Here is a 26189-nt window from a genome sequence, read left to right as displayed (position 1 = left end):
GGCACTCTTCCGACCCATCCGGTGAGTGACCCGACCTACGAAAGGCCAGCAGAGGGGACAGTCTTCTCACAGCAGTCTTGTCTATTCATTCTACTGATTAGTACAAAGCTATCACTGCTCAAATCGAAAGACGGGTCAAAACAAACAAATAAAAATGGGTTTACTTGTAACTCAAGTTCAAATAAAATCCAGACAACCTCGAACATCTTTTTGCGGGTTGAACTGTGTCCCACAAAAGATAGATTGAACTCCTAACCCTGGTACCTGTGAATGTGACCTCATTTGGAAATAGGGTCTTTGCGGATGTAACCATGTTAAGATGGAGTCATACTGGGTTGGGGTGGACCTTAATCCAATAACTGGTGTCCTTATAAGAACAGGGAAATTTGGACACATAGAGAAGTAGTCCCCGTGAGGTTGGAGGCAGAGACTAGAGTAATGGCGCGGTACTGGCCAAGGGATTCCAAGGACTGCCAACAACCCCCAGGAACTAGGATTATAGCTTAGAAGGATTCTTACCCAAAGCCTTCAGAGGGAGCCCAGATTTTCCCTATACCTTGAGTTTGGACTTTTGGCCTCCAGAACTATTAGAGAATCAATTTCTGTGGTTGGAAGCCACCCAATTCATGGTGCTTTCTTACAGCAGCCTTAGGAAATTCATACAACACCTATGCAAAAATGTGTAAGTTTGAAGTAATGCCTATTAACATCAGAATCAAGAGCGCTCTGGAACTGGTAAAAAGAGAGAGTGAGAGATATACTTAGATTCCTGAGCATGTGGCGGGCCCAGCAGGGGTGAGGTACATGGGTGAATAAACTGGCCAAGCAAGTTTGGGGGTGTTGGCTTGAGGCTGGGGGGCAGACAGAAGGTGATATCCTGTGACAGGCTCATCACCAAGGAGCTAACTGTCCCCCTGACCCCCCAACCAGGTGCGAGGTGGGCATTTCTCAACAAAATCCTGTCACTTTTTAATGGCAACAAAAATCACAAATTCGTCAGTTTATCATCAATATATAAGCAAAACTATGTTAAGCTTCTTGTCTCCAAGTTGGCATTTTCCTTGCCTATGCTTCATCCTCTAAATGAGACAGCAGCCCATGCAGGGGAAGGAGCTGCTGGCCTGTCTGTCTCTATATATAGTGCTGTATCCACCATTTTTCAAAGGTGCTAAGACTCCACTGATTGATGACGATATTGCTAAAATGAGTTACATTTTAAGATGGAAAAAGGAAGGCTTTTTTTTTTTTTTTTTTTTGGTTTTTCTTCCCATGTGAAAACTTAGGGGAGGAAGAATGCTCCCTCACAGTTTCTAATATGGATCTAGCTCTAATGTAGCCCATGAAATATAAGTCAATAGTGGCAGAATTCCTCATTGGAAAGACCCCGGGAGCTTTCCCAGTAGTAATTAGGGGGATGTATTATTGCTAATCCTGAGCATACTGGGAGCTGGGTTAATTTTGAAAGATAGAATAAAAGTGCTGTCTGGTGGCAAAAGGCCACTTCTTGATGCCATGAAATCAAGCACAACCCTGCCTGAGTATTAATTCTGAAGATGTCTGAACCCCCCGCTGATACTCCTTTTAGGAAGCTACTATGGAACAGGCCAAATGGAGCCTCAATGTGCAAATACCATTTAGCAAGTACAGACAAGCTGGGATAAATCATCTCAGAGCACTTAAAAAAAGATTCAAATTTTAATACATTAGCACTAGAACATGCTGTACAAGCAACAGGGAAATTGCAGTTGTCAATGTGTGAATTTAGTCTCAGAGTAAGTTCATCCAAGGAAGTAAAATCTCAATTTAGATTCTTTTTCTACCCCCTTCCCCCAATCCACGTGTTTCTCTCAGGATGGGGGAGGACACTGTTACTCAGCAAATGGATTTCACACCAAGAAACGGTTAGGATATATTCATCAGGGCTAAGAACGTGAAGTTCTCACTTTCCCACTGAAATAGTTTGAAGTGGTCTTTCCAAGTGCCAAACTACATGTGATGGGCAAGGTGTTCTGATGCACGTGTGTGCACCATTATGCATGTATGTAGATATCAATCTGTCTGTCTGTCTATCTGCCTGTATTCTTTTTAAGGAGGAAAATTCTAAAGGGAAATCACAATGGATTTTCTGGTATTTTTTTCTGTTGTACTTTCCAGAAAGCCTGTCTGCCTGCTGTCGCCAGGGAATAGGGCAGGCTGCCGTGTCTAGTGTGAGAGCAGAGTGCAGGGAAGGGAAAGCCCAGCCCAGAGGTCTCACGGTGGGGGAGGGAGGGGCCTAGGTTGGGGAGAGGCCCCAAGTCTACCTGGAGGCTGGATAGAGGCTTTGGCAGCCCCAGGTCAACAGTGCTGATTTGAAACTGAACTGTATTCCAGTTGGAATCTGACAGGTTGTTTTCTATCAAAGCAACAAATGAAACCTTCAGAATGCATCTGTTCTTTCAGACTATTCTATCAGAAGCAGCTATTTTCTTTAAATTGGAAGTCAAGGCAGCTTATTTTTCTCAAAACTGTGCTGTGGGTTCCCTCCTGACTCCTAACATTCTTTTGTTTGACACAACGGCAAGGCTGTCTCATCCTGTAGAAGGAAGGGGTGGGTTGGGAAGAGCCCTCCCTGAGGGCTCCCCGTGCCTGGTGTATTTACATAAATCTTTGCCCCCAAAGGGCATTATCAACCAGAGATAAAGGTGGAATGTATTTAGAGAAAACTTATTTAGAGAGAAAGAGATACCTTCCAGTTAAGTTCTTTGAACCAAAATAACTTAAATCTCTTCAAATGACACTTCTATCAGATTACCTATCTATCTATCTAACATATTATATCATATATGTACTTTCACTGGGCATTTGAAATTTTCACAATCGGGGGCAATCTCGTATTCCTATCCCTCCCCACACACCCTAAGTCATTTTTAAATGATGAAATAATCATACTAGGTTTAAATGCATAGAGATGATATGCATCCATATGTATTAATGTAGGCCCCGTATGTGACCGTGCATCAGCAGTGGGAGAGTGGGACCCCGACATCACATCACTTATCCTAACCTGTCAGTGCTCAAGTATTTTCCATCCCCTTAGTCAAAAGCTCACTGATTTGTTTCTGCATGCATTTAAGCAGAAAATTCATTACCACTTCAAAGAGCATTTCCAACTATCTAGTGTCTGAATTGTCCATAAATATGTGATATTCCCCTAATTAAATTAGAAGTAATATGATTAAGGAGAGGTCTCTTCTGTCAGTGCAATAATCTTCCCTGGGATGCTGTTAAGATTCTGAAATGACTTATAGCATCAGAAAAAAAGTCTTTCTTGAAGTCGCAACCTTTCATATTCACTTCGTGAGACATGTCTTTCCCTCTTAATCAACGGTCTTCTTCATCTATTATAAACAATCACATTTCAGTTTGAATTGAAGGACACTACCCTCCTTTGTGGTCCCTCACAGATGCTAATGACATACAAATTCTGTATGTGTTAAAGGAAAAGGAATGCCAGGCCACTCTCCCTCCCAGTTAGGAACCAGAAGAGGCTCGTGAAAGCTCCCCCTAGAAACACACTCAATAATTTTATGATTACAAATCTCTCAACTACACGTGTTGGCAAAAAATAGAGAATTAAAAATGTAGAAATCTGCATCATGGTTTTCTATAGAACATCAATTTAGTTATTAAGTGGTTATAAATTAACCATTGGTAATTTACTCTTCTGAATGATTCAACCTTTCCAATTATCATTTCATCTGTTTTCTATATAAAAGAAAATCAAAGAAATTCGAGGTATGGAAAAGACATGCTGGGTGAGGATCTGAAACTGATTTGGTAGCTTTGGGGTTGACATAATCTTGGCCTGGTGCGGCTCATTATGGAAAGCTGCCTCAAATTTTCCCTGGTTTTGAACTTTTTTTTTTTTTCCTTACCACTTTCATCTAGCAAGAAATCATCCTGGTAACGGAACTTCTCCGGTCCACATGCAATAAAAATGTCATCGTCACCAAAAAAGTCCTGAAGGCACATCACCTACAAGAGAAGAGCATGGCACTCAGCAAGGGGTCAGCAGAACGGCAATTACAACATTACATGCCTGCAAGCAGACATCTGCATAAAGCCACTTCCCACATCTAATGGGATCAACAGGACAGCGTCTCCAGAGGAATTTCAAAAGAAGGTTTCCAGCATCTGTTACTAGTAAGAAACATGTTACATTTCGGTTGTGCAGGAAGACGGGATAAGGAAAATAGAACCAGTAACTGTCACATTTATTACTTGACGTATCAATAGGTAAGAGCCCTTGATTTTTGTAATAGAGTGGATGCAGCAACATGTGGGAAAGGAACACCCCTTTATTCATTCGAATGTAATATTCCTCAACAGCAATAAAGGCGTATGATTTTAGCAACAAATATAGTATACACGCGGTGATCACTGGTACTTGGGGTAACTGCTGAAGAAAATTATCTGTATCATAATATAAATATAATCATCTCCTTTAGACCCATTCTACCTCTAGTTGAAACAAAAGTAGAAGTCCTCGTGAAAGGAATAATAGAATAAGTATTTCTGAGATTCAGATACAGAGACTGGGCAACTGCATGCTCACCACTCAAGTTATGCTAAACTTGAAAACTCCTGTGCTACCCAGCTTCTTGTAGTTATGCAAAAGTAAAGTTTTAAAACCACCTTTTGGTACTTATTCAACTTATCCTCCAATAAGAACTTTAAGAGAGCTAAATGTCGTTTTTCAAGTACATGTGGTCAAAAGGAATCATTTCCAGCACACTGCTCTCTGTCGTTGGATATGTGGTGTCATATTTTGTTCACAACATGTATGATGCCAACAGAAGGCACCGGGAACTCTGCTGATTTCTATTTCCAATTTCCTTTGCTTGAAGCACATCATGAAGCAGCCAATTGAAGGCACCCATTCAGAGCTATATGAAATAGACTTTCTAATAGAATTTTCCCTTGGATATCTGAGGCCCACAGACAACCCCCCCCCCCCCCCGGAGTGTTAGATCCTTTTGGCCTGGGTTTACTATTAGATCCTCCCTCATTTGTTTGCAGTCATCTGCAGGGCGTCTCTGGGGTTCTGCTCTATGTCAATGCTTGGTAGCACTGTCCTGACACATCAAAGGTACTGTAAGACTTACAGTAGTAATTTGGGAGAACACAGCATTACTCAGAGGCCCCAAATACGATGATGTGTAGCCTTCAGATAGTTTTTCCAAATAAGCTCTCCTTTCCAAATAATCGCTTGGCTGAAATTTTAAGAATGATATTTCTAGAATAGTTTGATAATAAACATTAAGTGTAAGGGAGGTACATCCATGACATGTTTTGGAAAAGCTTGAAAATATAGGTGATTCAAGAGGGACATTGTAATGATCAAGGAAAATGGACTAAAAATCTTTAAGAGTGGTGTCAGAAGCTTCGGTCTTCTGCTTGGGATAAAAACAGGCCCTTTGTGGGCAGCTGGGTGGCTCAGTCGGTTAAGTGTCTGCCTTCGGCTCAGGTCATGATCCCAGGGTCCTGGGATCGAGCCCCACATCAGGCTCCTTGCTCAGTGGGGACCCTGCCTTTCCCTCTCCTGCTTCTCCTGCTTGTGCTCTCTTTCTCTCTCTCTTTCTCTGTCAAATAAATAAATAAAATCTTTAAAACAAAACAAGATAAAAAAACAGGCCCTTTGAATTCAGAACCCACTCCATTTCACTCCTCCCCTTCTGTCTGATCCCAACTGTGACCCTGTCCATCTTTCTTTTTTTTTTTTTAAAGATTTTATTTATTTATTTGACAGAGAGAGACACAGTGAGAGAGGAAACACAAGCAGAGGGGAGTGGGAGAGGGAGAAGCAGGCTTCCCGCGGAGCAGGGAGCCCGATGTGGGACTCGATCCCAGGACCCTGGGACCATGACCTGAGCCGAAGGCAGTTGCTTAATGACTGAGCCACCCAGGCGCCCGTGACCCTGTCCATCTTTATCTTCATGACAAGCACCCCACCCAGCCTTCATGATCAGCGGTTGATGTCATCCCAACCAACCCCATACAGGCCATTTTCATCTTACACATGCAAGTCTTTATTGAGCCTACTATATGCCAATTAGCATGGAGCATATACACACAAAAATGAATAAAACACGGTCTCTCCCTCAGGCAAAAATGTGAACAATTAACCTTAAAAGGTAGTATTTCTTAGAGTGTGAATGGTTAATATGTTCTATGTAAAAAAATAAAAGGGGGGGGGGTTCTGTAACCAAATAGATTTGGTAAATACTGAGTTCATCCAATATAAACAGGTTTCTTTATTTCTGGTCCTTGCAAAACCCTTCACATGCTCATGTACATCACAACTCCAAAGAGGAGATAGGAAATACAGTATTTCCCAACCTTATTTGATTCTGGAACTCTCTTCTTCACACAGCATCATATGGACTAATGTGTGACAGGGCTCCCTTAGGTTCTGCACTGACAGCCAGAGGTGAAAAGAACTCCGGGAACACACAATGGAAAGTAACGATACGCACTCTCCTGGGCAGCCATATTTCTCTAGCTGATAAACATTTATGATGGGCCCGCTCTGGGCTACACTGTGTGCCAAACATGATGACAAGTCTCTAGTAGATGAAAAATATTATTTTCCAAAGGCAACTGTCCTTTCATTCCACACATTCCCAATATCTGTATTCTAGAACATCAGATTGCCAACCAGATCACATTCATCTATGTGTGCATGTTTTATGCTATTGCTAAGCAGGCAGATAACTATCATTAAAACTACAGCACATAATAAGCAGGTTGCCAGTTAACTAACTCCCTTCCATCATATACCCATGACCGTCCTCTAAGGCCGAGACTCAAAGAACAGAACGGCCAATGATCCAGCTTGGACAGTTTAGGTTTAATTCTGTTGGCAAGTGGGAAATGAGACATGATGAACTTCTGATGTTGTTTCCAACTCCAGGATTCCAAGAACATAAAAGGAATGCAGCGATTGTTAAAGAAAAATAACTGTCATCACCCAACACAAAAAAACAGGGAAAAGTCATGTCAGTGCCAAGCAACATATATTCATTTACCTCCCAATCTTCAGTGACTAAAATCAAAGCATTTGTTGAACTATTAGAAACTGTAATGTCTTCTGTGCTCTCTGCTCTGGCATCATTTAGCCATTTCCCTGTTCACAACCTCCTACCACAGAAGGTATGTATGGTCAGGAGATCAAATTCAAAGTTATAAAACTGCTCCTTGTTAGAAGCCTTGATAAAACATTTGATAGAAAAGGAGGCTTAAACACAAGGTTACAATAAAGATGGATTTAGGATAACCTATGCACTTCAATTATCCATGCTTTCACTCTGTATCATTGATCTGGAGGTGGCTGTAATGTATTCCATCTAACAAAAAAGAGTAACAGAAGATGTATAACCTTCTTCTGTAGGCCAATATACTGTGAGGATTTTCCTTTAGCATTACCGGACACTCTAATATCAATGGATTACCAATGTTTTGCATAAAGATCTGATTTTATATATCTATACAGTGTTACTCCTTTTTAAATTTGAGGTTCTCAAAATTCAGTGTGATCACCAGCTGAAAAAGAACAAATTCCATTCATGGATTAACATCTCTCAAACCTAGGCCTTTTCCTGTCCTCCTTCTCTTTACCCCCATTACCACATCAGTCCAGAGCTTATCCTCTTACCTGTGGATGTTGGCATTTCCCTCTGGTGAATTTTCTTACTCCTACCTCCTTTCTCTCCAATCCATCCTGTTTAATTCTACTAATCTATTCTTTCTTTTAAACTTTCAAAATATCTCTCCATGACTCAGAAAAACATCAATGGCTTACCATCATCAAGTTAAAGTTCATCTTCTGAGTCTGGCATTCCATCTGGTTCCAGCCTACTTTTCAAGTCTACAGTAGTCATGCCATATACCTGATACTTAATAAGCATTTATCAGATGGATGGATGGATGGATGACTGGATGTTTGGATTGATGACTGGATGTTTGGATGGATGGATGGGTGGATGAATGGATGGATGACTGGATGTTTGGATGGATGGATGGATGGATATGGATGGAAGGATGAATGGATATAAGGACAAACACAAGGGCTATGGTCTAACCGAAAACATGTTCCAATTTATCTGCTTTACATATTCTTCTCAGAAAAGGGCTTCTTCTTTCCTACTTGCAAGGATTTTTATATGACTTTTTTTTCCCACTTGGTACCCCCTCCTACCTAACTCTTTGCCTATTCGAATCTCTCCCATGACTCAAGGCTCAGTTGAAGATTCAGGCCTTACCTTCGCTATCCACTCCAATCCAAAGTGATTTACCCCTTCCCTGAACTCTTAGTCATCATTCAATAAATGTTTATTAAACACACATTATTTACTAGCCATTGTGCTAGGCCTTGAGAATACAACTGCCTTCATTCTTCATCTCTTCTTTTCCAGTACATATGTGTATAGACTTACACTGCAAAGAATTCCTAACACACTGTTGTGAATTAGTAATTTAGCAGAAAGTAAACTGCATTGTCTATCAGTGGTTTATGTCATGGGCCTGGAGTCAGGTGGCTGAGTTGCTGTCTTTGGACTATGACCACCTCTGACTCGGGCAAGTCAGGAAATCCAAGTCAGCTATCTTGAAACACATCATATTTCTAAAGATCTCCATTTAGTCAGGGCAGAGGGAGTGGGATTCTTCATCACCACAGAGACATCTGCTCTGGCACAATTTCCCAAGAGCATACCCTGTCACCAAAGCCCAGGTTCTGAATTAACCCAACTCTGCCACTTAGATGTTCATCTCTTCATGCCTCAAATCAAATACGTTCATCATACTGGTTGCTTTAAAGGTTAGATGAGTTAAGACTGTGAATCAAAGGAGAATAAGTCCTCAATCCATTTTAGTTATTTTTATGAGCTCAAATGCATTTTTACCTCCAAATAAGTATAAGCCAAATGTATACCTAATATAAACAAATAAAAAATAAAACATAGTAGGTAGCTCCTGGGCACTATACCAACAGGCTTCCTTCCTAAGTGAATCTGGCTAAAATACAGCATATAGGGGCCCCTTTTCACTTAGGGAATAGGAATTCTACTAGTATAATTATTTTGGTGAAAAGCACACTTTGAATTAGCATCAGAGAAATGGTGCAAGGCTGGTAAAAGTTGCTAACATAGAAGCTGGGATACAGTACACGCTTTCCATGAGGCTTCCACTGAAATGATGCTGTGAATGTCAGTAACGGGTATGGTCACCTGCCGGCACAGGTCTGGTTCTATAAGCCATGTCTGAACTCAGGACCCCTTGGGATCTGTCATGACTTCTAGTTTTCTGGGTTCCAGAGATCTGTATTCCTCTGAGAAAACCATCCTCTGTCAAAATACCCCTACACTAGAAAAGAAACTGTATGTGTATTATATGTAGTTCATAAAGGAGGTAATCAGTTTATGGTATAAACTGCTTAATATTCTATCAATTAATTTTCCATTCTTACCCAGTGCTTTGGTTATTATATGAAACTCTAATCCCAAATAAAGACATCCCATTTGTTGCATCAGAGTTTATCTCTGATGGTGCTTAGCATAGTGCCACACACCCACTGTGTGCCTCAAAAAACACGGGTGGTTATAATTGCCAGATGTACTGGAAAAAGCCCTTTGAGTATCAGGATACCTGGGTTCTGAGCCTAGATTTGACATAAACATTGTACAAATTTGGAACAGTTCGTTAAGTTCTCTTGGTTCTCAGTTTCCACATTGGTTCTAATATGCTTCACCACAGTAATTTATATGATGAAGATATAAGGATAAGATGAAAATTCTTCTTGGTGTGATACAGCAACAAGAAGAGTTCTATAGGGGCGCCTGGGTGGCTCAGTTAGTTGGTCGTCTGCCTTCGGCTTGGGTCATGATCCCAGGGTCCTGGGATCGAGCCCCATGTTGGGCTCCTTGCTCAGTGGGGACTGTGCTTCTCCCTCTTCCTCTCTTTCTGCTCCTCACCCCCACTTGTGCTCTCCTTCACTCTCTCAAATAAATAAATAAATAAAAGAAATATGTACCCTTATATTTGTGTATTATAAATTTCCGTTAATAAAACCATTTTAATAATAGTTATCACATATATTGTACATTAATCGTTTCTAACACTAAAAAGTGTCTAACGCATTTTTTAAAAAGGAAGTTTGAATTATTTCTTTGATCCTAGGAAAACATATTCGGCTTTCTGACTCTTTTTATATGAAATCTGAATTTATATCTTTTCCATTAACTTGTCATTACGCACACTTGTCCCAGGAGACTGAGCTGCTTCCAGGGAGTAAAAAGCCACTACAGACAAATATGGACTTCCCCTCCTCTGAGCTTCCGGCTTGAGTTGCTGTGCACGGACAGAGATCCAAACAAAGGCAATAAAAGCATCTGCTATTTACACATTTCCAAAGCAGGACTGTGGAATCCAGTCCCCCTCACTGGAATGAGATCTCCATGGTGACGCTGACATCACGGAGCTGAGCGAGATTTTCAGCAGTCACTATATTTTCTTTACAAGAGCGCCCTCTACCAACAAAATGGAATATCGCTGCAGCCATGGCCTCATTTTTTTGAAGCCACGCAAGTCATTGTGTCCCCATCAGATGCCTCTCCTTGCGTGAAACAATAAAATATTTTAGCATCACCTACCTAATGTATTTTAAGTGAGATTACGATCACAGAAGTAAAAGCCAAGAAATGCAATCCATTTATTGGAATCACTGCGTACAGCCTACCCTTTCTGTTTAAATTTTCTTTTTTAAATACTTATTTATAATTTCTCATTCTTCTTGATACCAGCTAAAGGGAACAGACCGAAAGGTTCAGTTTTAAGGAGATGCTCTTTTCCAAAAAGAAATGCTTATACCTGTGTTTTAAAAAAATTCCATCACCTGTGCTTCTAAATCACCAGAATCAATAACCTCCTTCTTTCTGCACAGTTCATAATGTGACCGTTATAATTAGTTTTCAGTTAAAACTTGGCACATGTGGGCCCCCTCATCCTGTCAAAACCTAATTTTGATAAGGTTTCTCTTCCAATTTCATTCCACACTTGGCTTCTTTTCTCTACTCTTAGCACTGAGCGTTGTTATGCACATGATATTATAAGTCAACCACTGTGAATTTTTCTGTTCTATAATCATGTAATTCCATACATTTCTGATTCTAAAATATGTCTATAATTTGTCTTATAGCCAAATATCAGGAATGTGTTATGTCATGTTATTGTCATTAAAAACACATTCTCCGCTGGACCTTTATCACCTTTTCATGTCTTTGATGATAAACTTATGCAAATGGTCATGTATTCTCCAATTGTTCTTCTAGCAAGAAATTTCTGATAAAGAAAAATCTCTTAAAGAAACTCTGGTTCTTGCCCAGAGAAAGATAAAGCCATTAAGAAAAGAAATAAATTACTCAAATAATAACAGAGAGAGGAAAATAAAGATCCTCAAACTACTTTTCTCAAGTTTGAAGCTCTAAGACACTTTTTTTTTTTTTGCAAAAGCAAATAATACTGTTGAAATTCTGAAATGGCTAGTAACACTGAAATAATATGCTGATGCTCAAAAAATAGAAAAAAAGAAAATGTCTTCTTTTGAAATGTAAGCAATTTAATTTGCTGAGTCAATTTAAAAAAACCCAACAATTATGAAATGGAAAGTACATTCATTCCTTGATCGTGTTCTCAGCTGCTAGTCTACATGAACATGCAGCTAGGGCAGCATGTTATGGGACATACTCTGACAGAATGTACTTTCCTTAGAGAAAAAGAGGCGCTAAAACACTAGTTAATGTAAGGTATGTGTTGGGGTTCTTGGCATGCAAGTAAAGTTAGGACACATGCATTACAAAGGTTGGGCTACAAACCCCGAAAAAGAAACCCAACCCACAAAACCTGTGTCAGGCCAACACCCTCAGATATAGTTTCTCTGGATCGGGAGTTGAAAACATTGTTAAAGCAACCAGTTGCTCTCTTGTGATGTTGTTAACTCTTACTCAACTCAGTACATGACCAGTGAATCACTGTGCTGTGAATTTCCCTTCTGATATTTTCGAAGGAGCCTGAGGCCAGCGCCAAGACCTCCAATGTGCCACGCCCCGAAGACACTTGACTCACATCGTTATATTGATTCCTCACCAGGACCCTTTGGTGAAACCTGGTTTTCAAAAAGTTTTGCAAGAAAAATCACAATCCAAAGAACAGGTATCTGGGGCTAAAAACATAAAGATAATCAAACTGTCTTTTCTATTCTTGCACACTGGCAGGCAACAAATGATATTCCCAAAGCTATGGAAGTATGTGTCTGCCAGGAACATTTGTAAATGTTGCTTGACATTGAAGAATGGAATCGGTTGCTTTAAATATTTCTATTTCTATTTCCAATCTACTTGCCTGGATGTATGGCTTGACATTAAAAGGGATTTTTTTTAAATATGATTCAGACTAGTCTTCTCAAGTAAATGATGTTTTCTAATGACAATCCCGTAAAGCGAAAATCTCCAAAATGGTTGTTACAACTATCAGCATCACCACCATGAGCATCAGCACTGCCCCCTGACCGTCAGCACTTGGCCACCATCACCATCACCACCTCCATGGTGGGAGCCCTCATAAAACTTTGGAAGTTTTTTTTTCCTTAAATAAGCTGAGGATAGAGCTTTTGTCTCCTGTGTGTTTGGTATTGGTCAGTGTTCTACTCATCAGATGCTTAACCACTTCTAATTGAGAATAACGATCCTAGGAGTATTTAGTACAAATGCAACCTAAAATTACATTCTAAAACTATTAAGTGAAAAAAAATTACTTTTTTTCTTTACCCAAACTCAAATGCAGCTAATAAAAACATTTATATAGCATCAAAAATATTACTGGAGAAAAGTACTTCTTCCAAAAATATACTTTAGAGTAAGTCGGCTTTTAAAATTGCCAATAAAAACATTCCCTGGAATTGTCCGAATAATAACACCATTTTTGCATAATCATATTAAGATCCAAGCACAGCTAATAAAAGGCTGAGAGAGCAAGAGATGGCAGTGGTAAGATAAAAAGTTTTGCCATCCAAACTGAAGGCTTGGTTTAAAACACTGTTTTTATAAATAAATGTTGATAGGGATTATACAACTATGAATACATACTTAGAGATATTCCTTACTCAATGGTCTTTCAGAAAATTATAGATGGTGACCAAAACACTCTAGGCCAACATTTCTTCTTTGTCTTCATCTTACACCATGTATATTGTTTCCGTAATTCTTTTTTTTATCTAAATTTAAAGTTGCGTGAATAACATAGGGCAGGTTGCCATTTCCCAACAATGCATGAGCTGTAAGTGTAAAACATAAGGACTTCAGATGCCTACAGGGGCCTGGAAGGTAACATAAACAGTGAAGTGGGCCAGGCATAATGAAACACAGTGCAAATGGGGCGATAAACGGTAATTAACATAGGCAGACGATAGGAAATTGGTAGAGAATGTAATAGACTGGAAGTTTCCCTTCACCTACATGGGATAGCAGCAGTTACTTGACATTTGTCATGCAACAAAGTAAGCCCAGGGCTGTTAGACTGATTGAGTTTTTAAGAAAAAGGGAAATCAGATTTTTATCTGAAAGTACCTGATTTTTAAAAGTTGGCAATAAATTCATTTTTTATATTAAAAAAATACAACTGTGCACTCCAAATAAAACACACCTGTGTCCTGGATTCAACCCGTGGGCAGGCAGTTTGCAGTCTCTGGGGGAGAATTCCACACTAAGTGGCCATTAGCCATGGTTAATGTGCTCAAGGCTGGTCTCCATGGCTGTGCCAAAGTCCCAAGGAAGGCAACCAGGCTTCCCAATAGACTCTGATTCCTATAATTCCCAAAGGTAGGGTAGGACATAGTCAAGACCAAACACATCTTGAAAATTAGAGCCTGTGAAAGACACAATACAACCTGTCTTGTGTGTGTGTGCGAGCACACTGTGGACATGTCCACATTCGCTTACACAGGTGTCCTGGGCAAAGGGTGGATTTGTCAGCTGAACTTGCTTCTTGTGTCCTTCCTCTCTCTTCGACCATCTCCCTTCCCCCTTCCTGGGAGAGAAGAGGAGTGAAATAGACAGCATGGAGAATCAGTAACATGAAATTTCAGAGCAAATGTTACCAGCTCAGTTGAGATGGAACCAAATTAATTCCCTGTAATAAAGAGCAGAAGCACATTTCACTTCTCTCTCCCACCCCTTATGTCATCTCCCAGCTATAAGGTCTAATCATAGTTTCAATAGCTACCAGCTTCATCTTAAAAATGAAAGGTCTCTTTTTAAAAAAAAAAGAAAGAAAGAAAAAGAAAATCAATCATAAGCAGTAATTTTCTTTTTGATCACATCTGCTCTGCCCAATTGCGAAAAACAACCATGGCTACTAAAAACTATTAGAAATGTTAGCTCTGGTTGGAAAGGGGCAGAGTAAATAAAACTCAACCATCTAGGGAAATAGATTTGGGGCCTAGCACATCAAAGTGAGAGGAAAAACTCAAGGCTTTTCACATATAATTTCTAATGGTTAGTTTCAATTTATTAGGTTTCTCACAAGTCAGGAGTAAGTTGGCATGATTCTTCCTTTCTTTCACAAACTTGTCTAATATTGCTGGCCTTCTCTCAAAGTGTGATGATTAGCTCCGAATATCCTTAATGGCATATAAAGGGTTAGGCCCATTTATACTAGCACAGGGAGATGTTTGGATGAGAACATACTCCTGTTTACATTTTCTAATGTTCTAGTTCTCATTTAACAATGTACCAACGCAGAAGGGCGTACAATAGTAGCTTTCAGCGACTACCGTGGCCTTGAACAGCTTTGCATAGTAGCTCTGGAATCAGAGCAAGTCAGGTTTAAAACTCCGTTCCATTAATTACTAGCTGGGTGACTTGGGTCAGTTACTCAACATTTGGAAACCTCCTTTTCTTCATAGAGAGAATGAGGATAATATTGTATCCACCTCTCAGGAAGGCAGAAAGAATTTGCTGAGATAATGGACAGACATGTGTCAGGCAGAGGAAGTGTTCAGTAAAAGACAAAAAACAGTATATGGGCCTTAAGTTAATGTCGCTGAAGCATAAACTTCCAAGATTACTCTCAGAAAAGTCAATGATCATGGAACAGAAGGCAGAATAAATCAGCAGTTTCTCGTTTGTCCTCCCTCATACTGTGTTTCCAGTGAAAATGATTCCATCTAATGGCTGTCAGACATTAGACAACTGTAAGACATTAGAATTGCGATCAACACTAACCAAAGTGCATGAAAATAACATTTTCTTTCCCTCTGTGTATTATCCATTTTTCTTTCATATGTGAAGAATACAATGCAATAACTCTATTAATATAAGCTATCTCCTTACGTCCCCTGAAAATCATATTCAAGTGCCTGACAAGTAGATCACTAAACATTCCCTCCATGCTGAAACATTTGTCCATGCCAATCACAACTTCCTTGATGTTAAGGGAAATGAAATCTAAGCACGAACTCCCACGAAGAGCAGCCATTTACAGCTTTAAAACCATAAAAGAGGCATAACCATTCAACAGGAATCTCAACATTGAGGTCCTCTCCTTGTGTGTCATTTAGACAACTTCAAGTTTGAAATATGTCCCTATTATGAGGTCTTGTCAGATATAAATAAGGTTAAAATCACCATATACAACAGCTATTCTCATTAAATGTATTTAAACAAAACCATTATGATAATTTAATTTCTAAAGTAACTGAGCTAGAAACTTCTTTCTGCATTATTTGTAGCATTATACTGCCCTGCAGTGTCCAAACACATGAACTGTTAACAGTATTTTTTGAGCTCAAGAAATGTCTTTGTATGAACCTTTACAGTGAACAGTAGTTATTTTCTACAATATCTCAGTGAGGGGTGCTGCTATGGTTTAAACTGTGCCTCCCTCCTAGGCTCATATGTTGAAATCCTAATTCCCAGTACCTCAAAATGTGACTTTATTTGGAAATTATGGTCATTGCAGATGTAATTAGTTAAGATGAGGTCATGCTGGAATGGGGTGGGCCTCTAATCTGACTGTTGGCTTTATAAGAAGGGGACATTTGGAGACAGACATGCACGTAGGAAGAACACCATGTGATGATGAAGGCAGAGATCGGGGTGATGCTTCTAGAAGTCAAAGAATGCCAAAGATTCCCAGCAAACCACCAGAAACTAGGAGCAAGGCATGGAACAGATTCTCCCTCACAGCCCTCAGAAAGAATCAATCCTGCTTGAACCTCGATTTCAGATTTCTAGCCTCCAGAACTTTGAGAATAAATTTCAGTTGTTTAAGCCCCCCACACTTCATGGTACTTTGTTACAGCATCCCTAGCAAAGGATATATGGGTGTATATCCTTCATGCACACAAAAATATAGAATAACATAAACATTTCCCACAAAATGCACTCATCTCACTTTGACTACAAGGATAAGAAGGAAGGTTCAAACCATAACATTAGTGTTAAACTTTAACCTGAAGATTTTTTTTTTTTTAGTAACATCAACTGTTAATGGCTTCATTTTTCTATTGTTAAGTTCTAGAGAGTTTTAGAGACAAACTCTAAAGCCTAGAACATTTTATTAAAATATTATAGATGTTGGGGCGCCTGGGTGGCTCAGTCGTTAATAAGCGTCTGCCTTCGGCTCAGGTCATGATCCCGGGGTCCTGGGATGGAGTACCACATCGGGCTCCCTGCTCCGCGGGAAGCCTGCTTCTCCCTCTCCCACTCCCCCTGCTTGTGTTCCTGCTCTCACTATGTCTCTCTCTGTCAAATAAATAAATAAAATCTTTATAAATAAATAAATAAATAAATAAATAAATAAATAAATAAAATAAAATATTATAGATGTTGTACTAACCTGAAAGAAAAGCAAACACATGGTTCTTATTCCTTTTTCATTTATGCCAGTTAGCTCTTAGGCCTCAACAACCAATTCTTCATTGTATGAGAGCTGTGCAGACTTTGGGCTATCTAGACTCTTATTTTCTCTTTGCCTTTTTTTTTTTTATTTTATTTTTTAATAATAATTTTTTATTTCCAAAAATATCTCCCATATTGTTTTTTACATTTCAGAATCTCCTGGGCATTTCCGTAAAATGTTTGAAACATGAAAGGATTTACACACAGCTTTTCAGGAGGGCTTGGAGAGCTCTGCTACTTTGCAAATAGAAGTCGAACCTCTCAGCATGACATGAAAGATGAGATCATGGTCTGCTGCTGGTTCTCCTTCCCGTCTCCTCACCGACTCCTTCCCCACCTCTAAAACTTCCCATTCTGGCCGCTAAGGCAACTCCTGACCATTTCTTAATGTCTTCTGCATCCCCACTGTCTAGCATGTAGTAGACGCTCAACAAACACTTTCTTATAAAACAAAACATGCACCTCACCCATGCCCGGGCAAAATCACGCCTGGGTGTTTGCCAAAAGAAATGAAAGCATGTGTCCATACAAAGATTAGTTCAAGAATTTTCACAGCAGCACTATTCTCTTTGCCTTTTCTGCTTTGCTCATTGTTAGCCAGTTGTTTTACGTTATATATGCACGATAGAGTATTAAGGACAGGAAAGCCTTTATGGGACACCTCCTTGACTTCTAAGACAGAAGCAGGGAGAGAGCGAGTCATGACAATTCCCCCAAGAACAAGTGGGTAACGGGCAGGACCCTGGACCGAGGTGAATCAGAACTGGATTGTCTTCATCCTGACTCTGAATCACTCTTGTGGGATCCTGATGTCTCTTGACTGCGATTTTGTCTCCTCCAAAGAGGGATTATACTAAATGAGTGGCAGCAATGCCTCTTTTAGCTCTTTCGTTTCATGATTTAGAAAGGACCACATGCAACAGAAAAACTGGGAAGGCAAATGTTGATTGCAAGCCTACTATGCCGAAGGTCTTAAAGATAAAATGCATGTTTATTACCAGACTGAGGGGCATCTACAGTTACAATAGTGGGGAACAATGAAAATACCATTGATTTTACCATTTATTAGATGCTCTTATTGAATGTTTTGGTAAGGTAGGATACCAATAGGAAGCTTTGTTTTGGGCATGTTTTATGAATAGGAAGACTGTGATTGTGAAGAATTGATTTTACGCTGAGAAGTGAAAGGTTATTACTAAATTTCTCGCATATTCTAGTCAATGATAACCTTAAAATTCAATGTTCCAAGTGTTTATAGGACCATGAAATAGTTAAATTATCACTGCAGCATTATAACAACTTGGGAAAAACCATTTTTTTTAAGATACGAAAATACTTCTAGAACTAGGAAATAGTTAAATTATGGCGACTGTTTTATAAAGTTAAATTTGGGGAAAACAGTCTTTTTTAAATTAAGAATTACTTTTTAGAATGCAGTAAAATCCTCTCATATTAAATTATGAGAAGATAATTGGGAATAATCGCGAATTATAATGAGTCTTTTTCTGTAAAGAACTTCTGAAAACGAATTAAATTTAGAATATAAGGGGGTGTGCAAAATTACAAAACTAAAGACATTCAAAGGAATAATGCCGTGAAGTGCCAGGTTTTAAGAATTTAAAATATAGGGTTGTGGAAAAAAAAAAAAGAAACCACTTCCACTAACAATGAAACTATAAGAATTCCAGGAGCAAACATTTTGTAAAAGAGGAAATGAACATGCAAATTGCATGAATGCATGATTTAAGAATTCATAGACAGTGCCAGGGTTTTAAAACTCTCCACATTCCTCTCCTGTTTGGCTGGTTCACTTTGCTACCTAAATCTCTGCCTCCTTGAAGCCATTAAACGCAGCTAACCAAATTACACTGAGGCATGTGGCTGGAAATAATTATCTTCATATTGTAAATTTAAATCTTCATTAATGACTTGCCAGAACATACTTTTTAATGTTTTTGCGTCCAAGTTTTTCTACACATACAAAAATGTGAGCATCAAAAATAAACATTCTTACGACTTCCAAGGGGTTTGTAAACTGAGACTTGTGGGCCAAATCTGTCCCTGCTGCCTGTTTTTATAGAGTCCATGAGCTAAGAATGGTTTTTACATTTTAAAGTAATTGAAAAAAAATCGAAAGAATAACGTTTTGTGTCAGGTGAAATTCAGATTTTGGTGTTCACGAATAAAGTTTTATTGGAACACAGCCACCCTCATTTGTTTCCCTATAGTCTGTGCTACAATGGCAGAGTAGAGAGGCTACCTCAGAAACCATATGGCTCAGAAAGCCTAAAATATCTTCTGTCTGAATCTTTCCAGAAAAAGTTTGCTAACCTCTAATATAAGTCACAACTTAGGCTGCTTTGACATGAAATCAGCTAGTTCCTTTTTTTTTTTTTAAGATTTTATTTATTTATTCATAAGAGACAGAGAGAGAGAGAGGCAGAGGGAGAAGCAGGCTCCCCGCTGAGCAGGGAGCCCGATGCGGGACTCGATCCCAGGACCCTGGGATCATGACCTGAGCCGAAGGCAGATGCTTAACCATCTGAGCCACCCAGGCGCCCCAGCTAGTTCCTTTATATCATATAACCAGGTCTTAAGTCACCGGTGCAGTTTGTTAATCATTCTAAACCTAGCAGTCTCCTCAACACAGGGTAGGAATTCATGAATGTGTCATTCATAATGCTAATAATTTTTTAAAGATTTTACTTATTTATTTGACACAGAGAAGGGGGGGAGAGAGCAAGCACAAGCAGGGGGAGCGCCAGGCAGAGGGAGAAGCAGGCTCCCCACTGAGCAGGGAGCCCAATGCGGGACTCGACCCCAGGACCCTGAGGTCATGATCTCAGGGTCCTGGGATCGCTTAAGCGACTGAACCACCCAGGTGCCCGGGGCTAATAATTTTTAAAAATAAATACACACAACTGTCCTTCAGTGATCATTATAGGAATATTCCTGTAGATGATAATACCTTGCTACTCTGCTCAGGCCAATGATCCAGGCTAGGTGAGCACTGGCCATTTGTATCCATGAGACCAGCTGATCCAGCACTGCCGCTAATTCTTCGCTCTGACTCAAATTTAATTGAATTAACACCAGCATCTGGAGCTTCTGTACTGGGTACACACGGCCCTAATTCCATCTGATACTGACATGCTCTCTTTTAGCCAAATTTTATTCATTTGGTTGTAAGTGATGTTTCCATGTTAATACAGATAGACATAGATATAGATATATAGATATATAAGATATATAAGATAGATCTATATATACAATCTTATATAAGAAGATAGATGTATATATATAATCTTATATTCATATACATCTATATATCTCTTTATATATATCTATCTCTCTATATATATCTTAGTCTACCAGTTGCTATGCAAAGCACAGAAAGAAAAATTCCTATTCAGTGAAACCTTAAAATTTCCTTCCATGAAGGAAAGTTCATCTGAGAGCAGCTAAGGACTAGTTCAAAAACCATACTGTTCTCTTTTTCTGTAAGGACCAACTGGAAGCCACTGAGAATCAACCCACACTTAATTCCTGTTTCCAAGGCTCCATCCACCTGTATGGGGTGCATTACTTGTGGGAATGTAGAATGATGCAGCCCTGGTGGAAAACAGTAAGGGGATTCCCCCCACATTTAAACATAGAATTACCATATGATCAGCAATTCCACTTCTGGGTATCTACTCAAAAGAAGTGAAAGCAGAGACCTGAAAAGATATTTGTACACTCATGGACATAGCCATTATTCACAACAGCCAAAAGGCGGAAGTAAGGCAAGCATCCATCAACAGAAGAATGAGTGAACAAATGTGGTATACCCATACAATGGAGAATAATCAGTCTTAAAAAGGAAAGACTGTCACATGCTACAACATGGGTGAGCCTTGAAGACATTATGCTAAGTGAAATAAGCCAGTTACAAAATCATAAAGATTGTATGATTCCACTTACATGAGTAACTAGAATAGTCAAATTCCTAGGACCAGAAAGTAGAATCTCGGCGGTTCCGTGGGCTGGGGGAGGGGAATACACAGCTACTGTTTAATAGGTACAGAATTTCAGTTGGAGAAGATGAAAAAGTTCAAGATGGGTGGTGGTACTGGTTACATAATAACATGAAGGTATTTAATGTCACTGAACTATACACTTAAAAATGGCTGAAATTGTAAATTTTATGTTACATATATTTTTACCAAAATAAGAAAAAATTGGCTTCCAAGGAATCATTAGTACACCCCACCTGCTGGACAAAATAGTGGTTATGCCCAGCAAGCAATATATACATAAGGAAAAATTTCACTGACTTATTTATGATTGAGAAAAGCAAAAAAAATAATAATAAAGAAAAAAAACTGTTTGTTAAGATGGTATATGTAAAAAAGTGACTGACTTTTCCCAGTTTCCCAGGAGAGAGGGCTGTTACTAGGTTTTGGCATTGAAAGTTCCATATCCCAAGAAACCCTCAAGTCCCGGGCTAACCTACATGGTTAGCTGCCAGTGAGTGAATTTTAAAATAAACATAATTCATAAAACAATTTTAACAACTGTTGGGCTTTCCTGCCCTGAAGGTCTCAAAGGAAGGAAAGGCGGTAGCACTGACTGAGTATCCGGTGTGATCAAGGGCACTGCGTTGTTTTATCTAATTCTACAGCTTTCCAACCCTGGTGTCAACATCTCCTTAATTCAGAATGTGACCACCAAGGCTCAGAGGTGCTGAATCACAGGGCTGGTCCATAGCAGAGCTGGAACCCAGGAGTGGAGGTGGGAGGGAGGAGAATGAGCAAAGTGTGGAAAAAGGGAAAGCATGGGAAGGGGAGGGGGAGGCGATGCGGGAGAGGGACAAAATGTATGAAGGGGAGCAGGGAGGAGAGGGGGACAGAGAGAAAACACGGAGTGTGATTCTTGTGACCAGTTCTCAGTGCCAGACCCCCTGATGCCAACCCACAGCTCCACAGTTGTGTTCTGAGTGATTTCCCTTTGTCTTAATAAGCTCCAAGTTGCATGAGCTAACGGGTATGGGATCCTGCTCCTGGCACCTTATGATACTGGACAATTAAGTGACCATGAGGCATGCCCTGATGGCCTTGAGCAGAGCTGCAGCCCTGCTAAACAACAGACACATTTTCACGGGGGCATCAGGGTCATCCCAAAGCCCCTTAGAATCCAGGTCTGTGAATACACCAGAAGAACTGATCCATGCTCTGGGGACAGGAACGTAGTCCCCTATGACAGGAGGGCAGAGGCCCACAGAACCTTCCACATTTCCTGGAGCGGCGGCTTACAAAGCTTTGACACAGGCATCTGAAATGGTATTCTTTTATAGGCTCCGCCAATCCCCAGAACCCCCTACCTCACCTCCAGTGCCCTGGCCTGGCCCATGTGATATTCCCGGGGCTCCCCTCAGGCACCTCTCAGTCAGGAAGGGAGGGCAGAAAACTGACTGGAAACATCTATCCTAAATGTGAATGTTCCTGTTCCCCTGCCTCTCGATCCCCTCCAGTGTCAGCCCTGTTAGAAAAGGAAGCTTATTAAGCTAAGCACATATTTCACTATGAAAGCTTCCCAGGCAACAAGGTGAAGTGAGGACAATTTGGAAGGAGGTGAGAAGACACTTCATGGCCCGGTGCTAATTCTGGCCGCCCTTGAGTCAACTCCAGACCGGCTCCCCAAGGCCATGAAATTGTACAGCTTCTTCCTGTCACAGATTCTCTAAAATGTGTATCAAAGTTTTCTGTGGATTCCTGGATAATGTCAGTTTCCTGTGCACTGTGCTGCCAAGTCACCATGTAGGATGGGGCCTGGGAATCAGCTCATTGTCTAGCTGGCTAAAGGACCCTTAGGCACAGAGGACCACAACCATTGCCCTGAGGTTTGAGCCTTGTTTTGTTGTTCTTGTTGTTTTTTAAACAAGAGTTTCAGGGACACCTGGGTGGCTCAGTCGGTTGAGCTTCTGCCTTTGGCTCAGGTCGTGATCCCAGGGTCCTGGGATCAAGTCCCGCATTGGGCTCCCTGCTCAGTGGGGAGCCTGCTTCTCCCTCTGCCTCTGCCCCTGCCCCTGCTTGTGTGCTCTCTCTCTCTCTCTGACGAATAAATAATTAAAATCTTTAAAAAAAAAATTTACTGAAACAAAGGCTCCAGAATGAAATGCCACTGGCCCTGGAATGGGCTTAGGGATTTCTCCTCAGGGTTATGTATAAAGTGGGTCACTGACATCCAGCCAGGAGCTATAGAAAGTTGGATATAAGCTTTGAAGCTACTTTGTGACAGGTTCTTTCTGTTCTCACCCCGTCTCTGCACTCACTATTCTCTCTCTCTCTTAGATAAATTTTGTGCTACATTGTTTTGTTTCATGTTTAGTCACACGGTATTTCAGTCCTGCCACCAGACCCATAAAAGGTAAGATTTAGTGTGCACAATCTAGAATCTGTAATCGGCACTTTCACTTCAAAATCATGAAGCATATGAATAATAGTCTGAGTAGTCTTTTCAAGTGTGATCTCTAAGAAACAGAACCAGAAGGCTTGTACCCACATGCTGCTTTGGAAGCCTGCTAAACCGCACAACCTCTGGTCCTGACGGGGTCAGGGGGAACCGCTAAGTGGTAACTTGATCTACACCTCCCTACAGTTCTCTGAGAGATAACAGTCTTCTTACATTAAAATAGGAGTCTGAAAAAGAAGGAAAACAGATGCTTACAGCTTTCACAGGTCTGAATGATACAACTAGACAGACTGAACAAATACCTAACCATATAAAAATTGGGTGATAATACAACATTGCTATAGGATATGGGCAAGAAAACTCCAAAGAACGTAAAACCTTGACCTCAAAAGCAATTCCAGAACTGTAGTCAAAGCTGCAGAGTAAGTCCTAATAAGAAAACCATATGACATAGTTGTTAAGGTTTTATGAACTTTAAAAAGATATATATATATATATATATATATATATATATATATATATATATATAGTTGGAGGGAATGAAACATTCCTGTTTAAATCTCAAAAGCGAAATCACCCTTCCCCTTTTAAAGCGCCAGGCAATAAATTTGATGAACACCTCCCACAGTTCCCACAGAAGTGCCCCCACCACCGGGCTTGAAGGGGTCAGTCTGAAAGGAAAGAAGGGGGGATACAGTTTGTCCCGTGGGGAGCTTGGGGCCCTGAGCCATCTGCAAAGAGCGCCTTCATTCACAGCTTCCTCTGAAGATTGTTCCTTTGCTTTCCTTTCCTAAACACCAGATGAGGCTGCTCTTATTTGCGATGACCATTGTCTACAGTACTTGGTAGAAAGTCAAATTCACAATAACAGCTTGCCATACTGAACATAAAATGAGGGCATTTCTATTATGGCCCACATGGCTGTCAATCTATTGGAATTTCTCTGAAACTCAGGTATAATCGGGGACACTAAAATGCTTCTCTCACGTAGGTGGGCAGCAAGTGGGGGTAGTACCACACCCAGTTCCCGATTCCCAACTTAGTTTTTCAGTAGAGATTCTCAGCCTTCCTAAGAGAAAACAAGAGCAAAATAAGAAAGCAGAAAAACACCACCTTACTCACATCAAGCACAGAGGACATCTCTGCACGTAACTACCAAGCTTCTGTGTACACTGCAGAGAAAGGTGTTTTTTTTTTCAGAATGGTACAGAGCCTCCAAACCCCCGACCTTCTCCCAGCTACGGTCTTAACCAACCAGTCAGCCAACAAGAAACAAAACAGTCCTCACCAGTCCAAAACAAAGCAAACTCTCTAGTTTAAATTTCTCTGGGTCTAGAGTAAAATGCTACAAGTTAACAGAAAGCAAAAGTGGGGACATCATCACCCCAGGTAACAGACAAGCAGTGCCTCAAGGAATTTTCACCTCTCCTACGCCCGTAAGGAGCAGTGTTGGAATCAACATTCGGGACACATAATCTGAGTGTCCAAAGTCAAGACCGTGTTGTGGGTCGAATGGTGGCCCCCAAAAAGATATGTCCAAGTCCTAACCCTCAGTACTGTGCATGTGACACTATTTAGACCCATTACGGATCTTGAGATGAGATCACTCTGAATTAACTGGGATTATCTACCCTAAGTCCAGGGACAGGTGTCCTTACGAGAGACAGCAGAGAAGACAGAGAGGAGAGGCCACAGGAAGACGGAGGCAGAGGGGGGAGTGATGTGGCCATAAGCCAAGGAATGTGTGGAGTCACCAGAAGCTGGAAGAGGTGAGGAGAATTCTCTTCTAGAGCCTTTGGAGAAAGTGTGGCCCTACTGACAGGTAGATTTCAGATGTCTGGCCTCCAGATTTGTGAGAGGGTGAATTTCTCTTGCTTGAAGCCAAGTCTGTGGTAACTGATGGCGGCAGCCCCGGAGAACGAACACAGTGTGAGCACCGGAACCCGCACACCTCCTCCTGGGGTCCCTCTTAGCTGCAGAAGTGTTTGCCTCCACCCAACACACACTCGCTCAGCTCTGACAGGAGCAAAACCGGTCATGACGTAACTGTCTAAGACCTGTCTCACCACCTACAGACCCCCTTTTCCTTTCCTTCAGGGGACCAAACCCTCACTTTTGTTTTCTTTAAAACTGCTTAGCTATCCTAGGTTTTGCTAATCTTCCTGGTGAATATAAAAAAAATTTCACCCATGGCCCCCACCAGAAATTAGTTGAGAGTAATATCAGACTAAAATGAACCCACATTCCCACATTTGAGACCATTTACCTCTCTTTAATGTGCGAACAGGCCTCTAAAGGTGTTTGCATTTTTTTGAAAGGTAGGAATTTCCTAAACAATCCTGCTTCTAATATTTTGCCCAAGGATACAAACAGTTAATTTCACAGGTATTTTGACTGGGCGAGAACTGGCAGAGTAGGGAAGCAGGAGGGGTAGCCCCATTTCAGGGCCCCAAATGTCACTGATGGGCCTCAGGCTACGTACAGGGTAGTAACAGAGCAGGGATGAAACTGGACAGTATTAGAACCTTCCAGGCCACGGGAATGGAACTACAAGGAAAGGGCCCCCAAGTCACGGAGAAACAATTTATATTCTCACTAAGGTAACATACCTGGTCAAGAAAAGCAAATGTGCCAGGAGTACACTCAGTTCAGTTAAAAAGGAAAGTGGGTCAAATCCAGCTGTTCGGCTTCATGTAGCTCAGACAGCCAACTGACGTGATAGGATTTCCACTCTTTCCACAATTT

The 26189-nt window shown here is 40.6% G+C and overlaps 1 protein-coding gene across 7 annotated transcripts in view; it reads right to left on the bottom strand.

Moving 5' to 3' along the window:
- Positions 1-26189, bottom strand: part of DCLK1 (doublecortin like kinase 1) — a 344058-nt gene that overhangs the window by 158928 nt on the left and 158941 nt on the right. For all 7 annotated transcript variants that reach the window (XR_004299246.1, XR_004299247.1, XM_032403191.1 and 4 more), the window contains exon 4: positions 3915-4014. Coding sequence is in view for 5 of the 7 variants with exons in the window: in XM_032403191.1 (XP_032259082.1) it covers positions 3915-4014 (100 nt within the window). In the remaining 2 variants the exon portion in view is untranslated. The remainder of the gene's footprint in view (positions 1-3914; positions 4015-26189) is intronic.

Source organism: Phoca vitulina, unplaced genomic scaffold, assembly GCF_004348235.1.
Source record: "Phoca vitulina isolate PV1807 unplaced genomic scaffold, GSC_HSeal_1.0 scaffold5, whole genome shotgun sequence".
Classification (NCBI taxonomy): domain Eukaryota; kingdom Metazoa; phylum Chordata; class Mammalia; order Carnivora; family Phocidae; genus Phoca; species Phoca vitulina.
The sequence above is the reverse complement of the archived record's forward strand: the minus strand, read 5'-3'. Positions and strand labels throughout refer to the sequence as shown.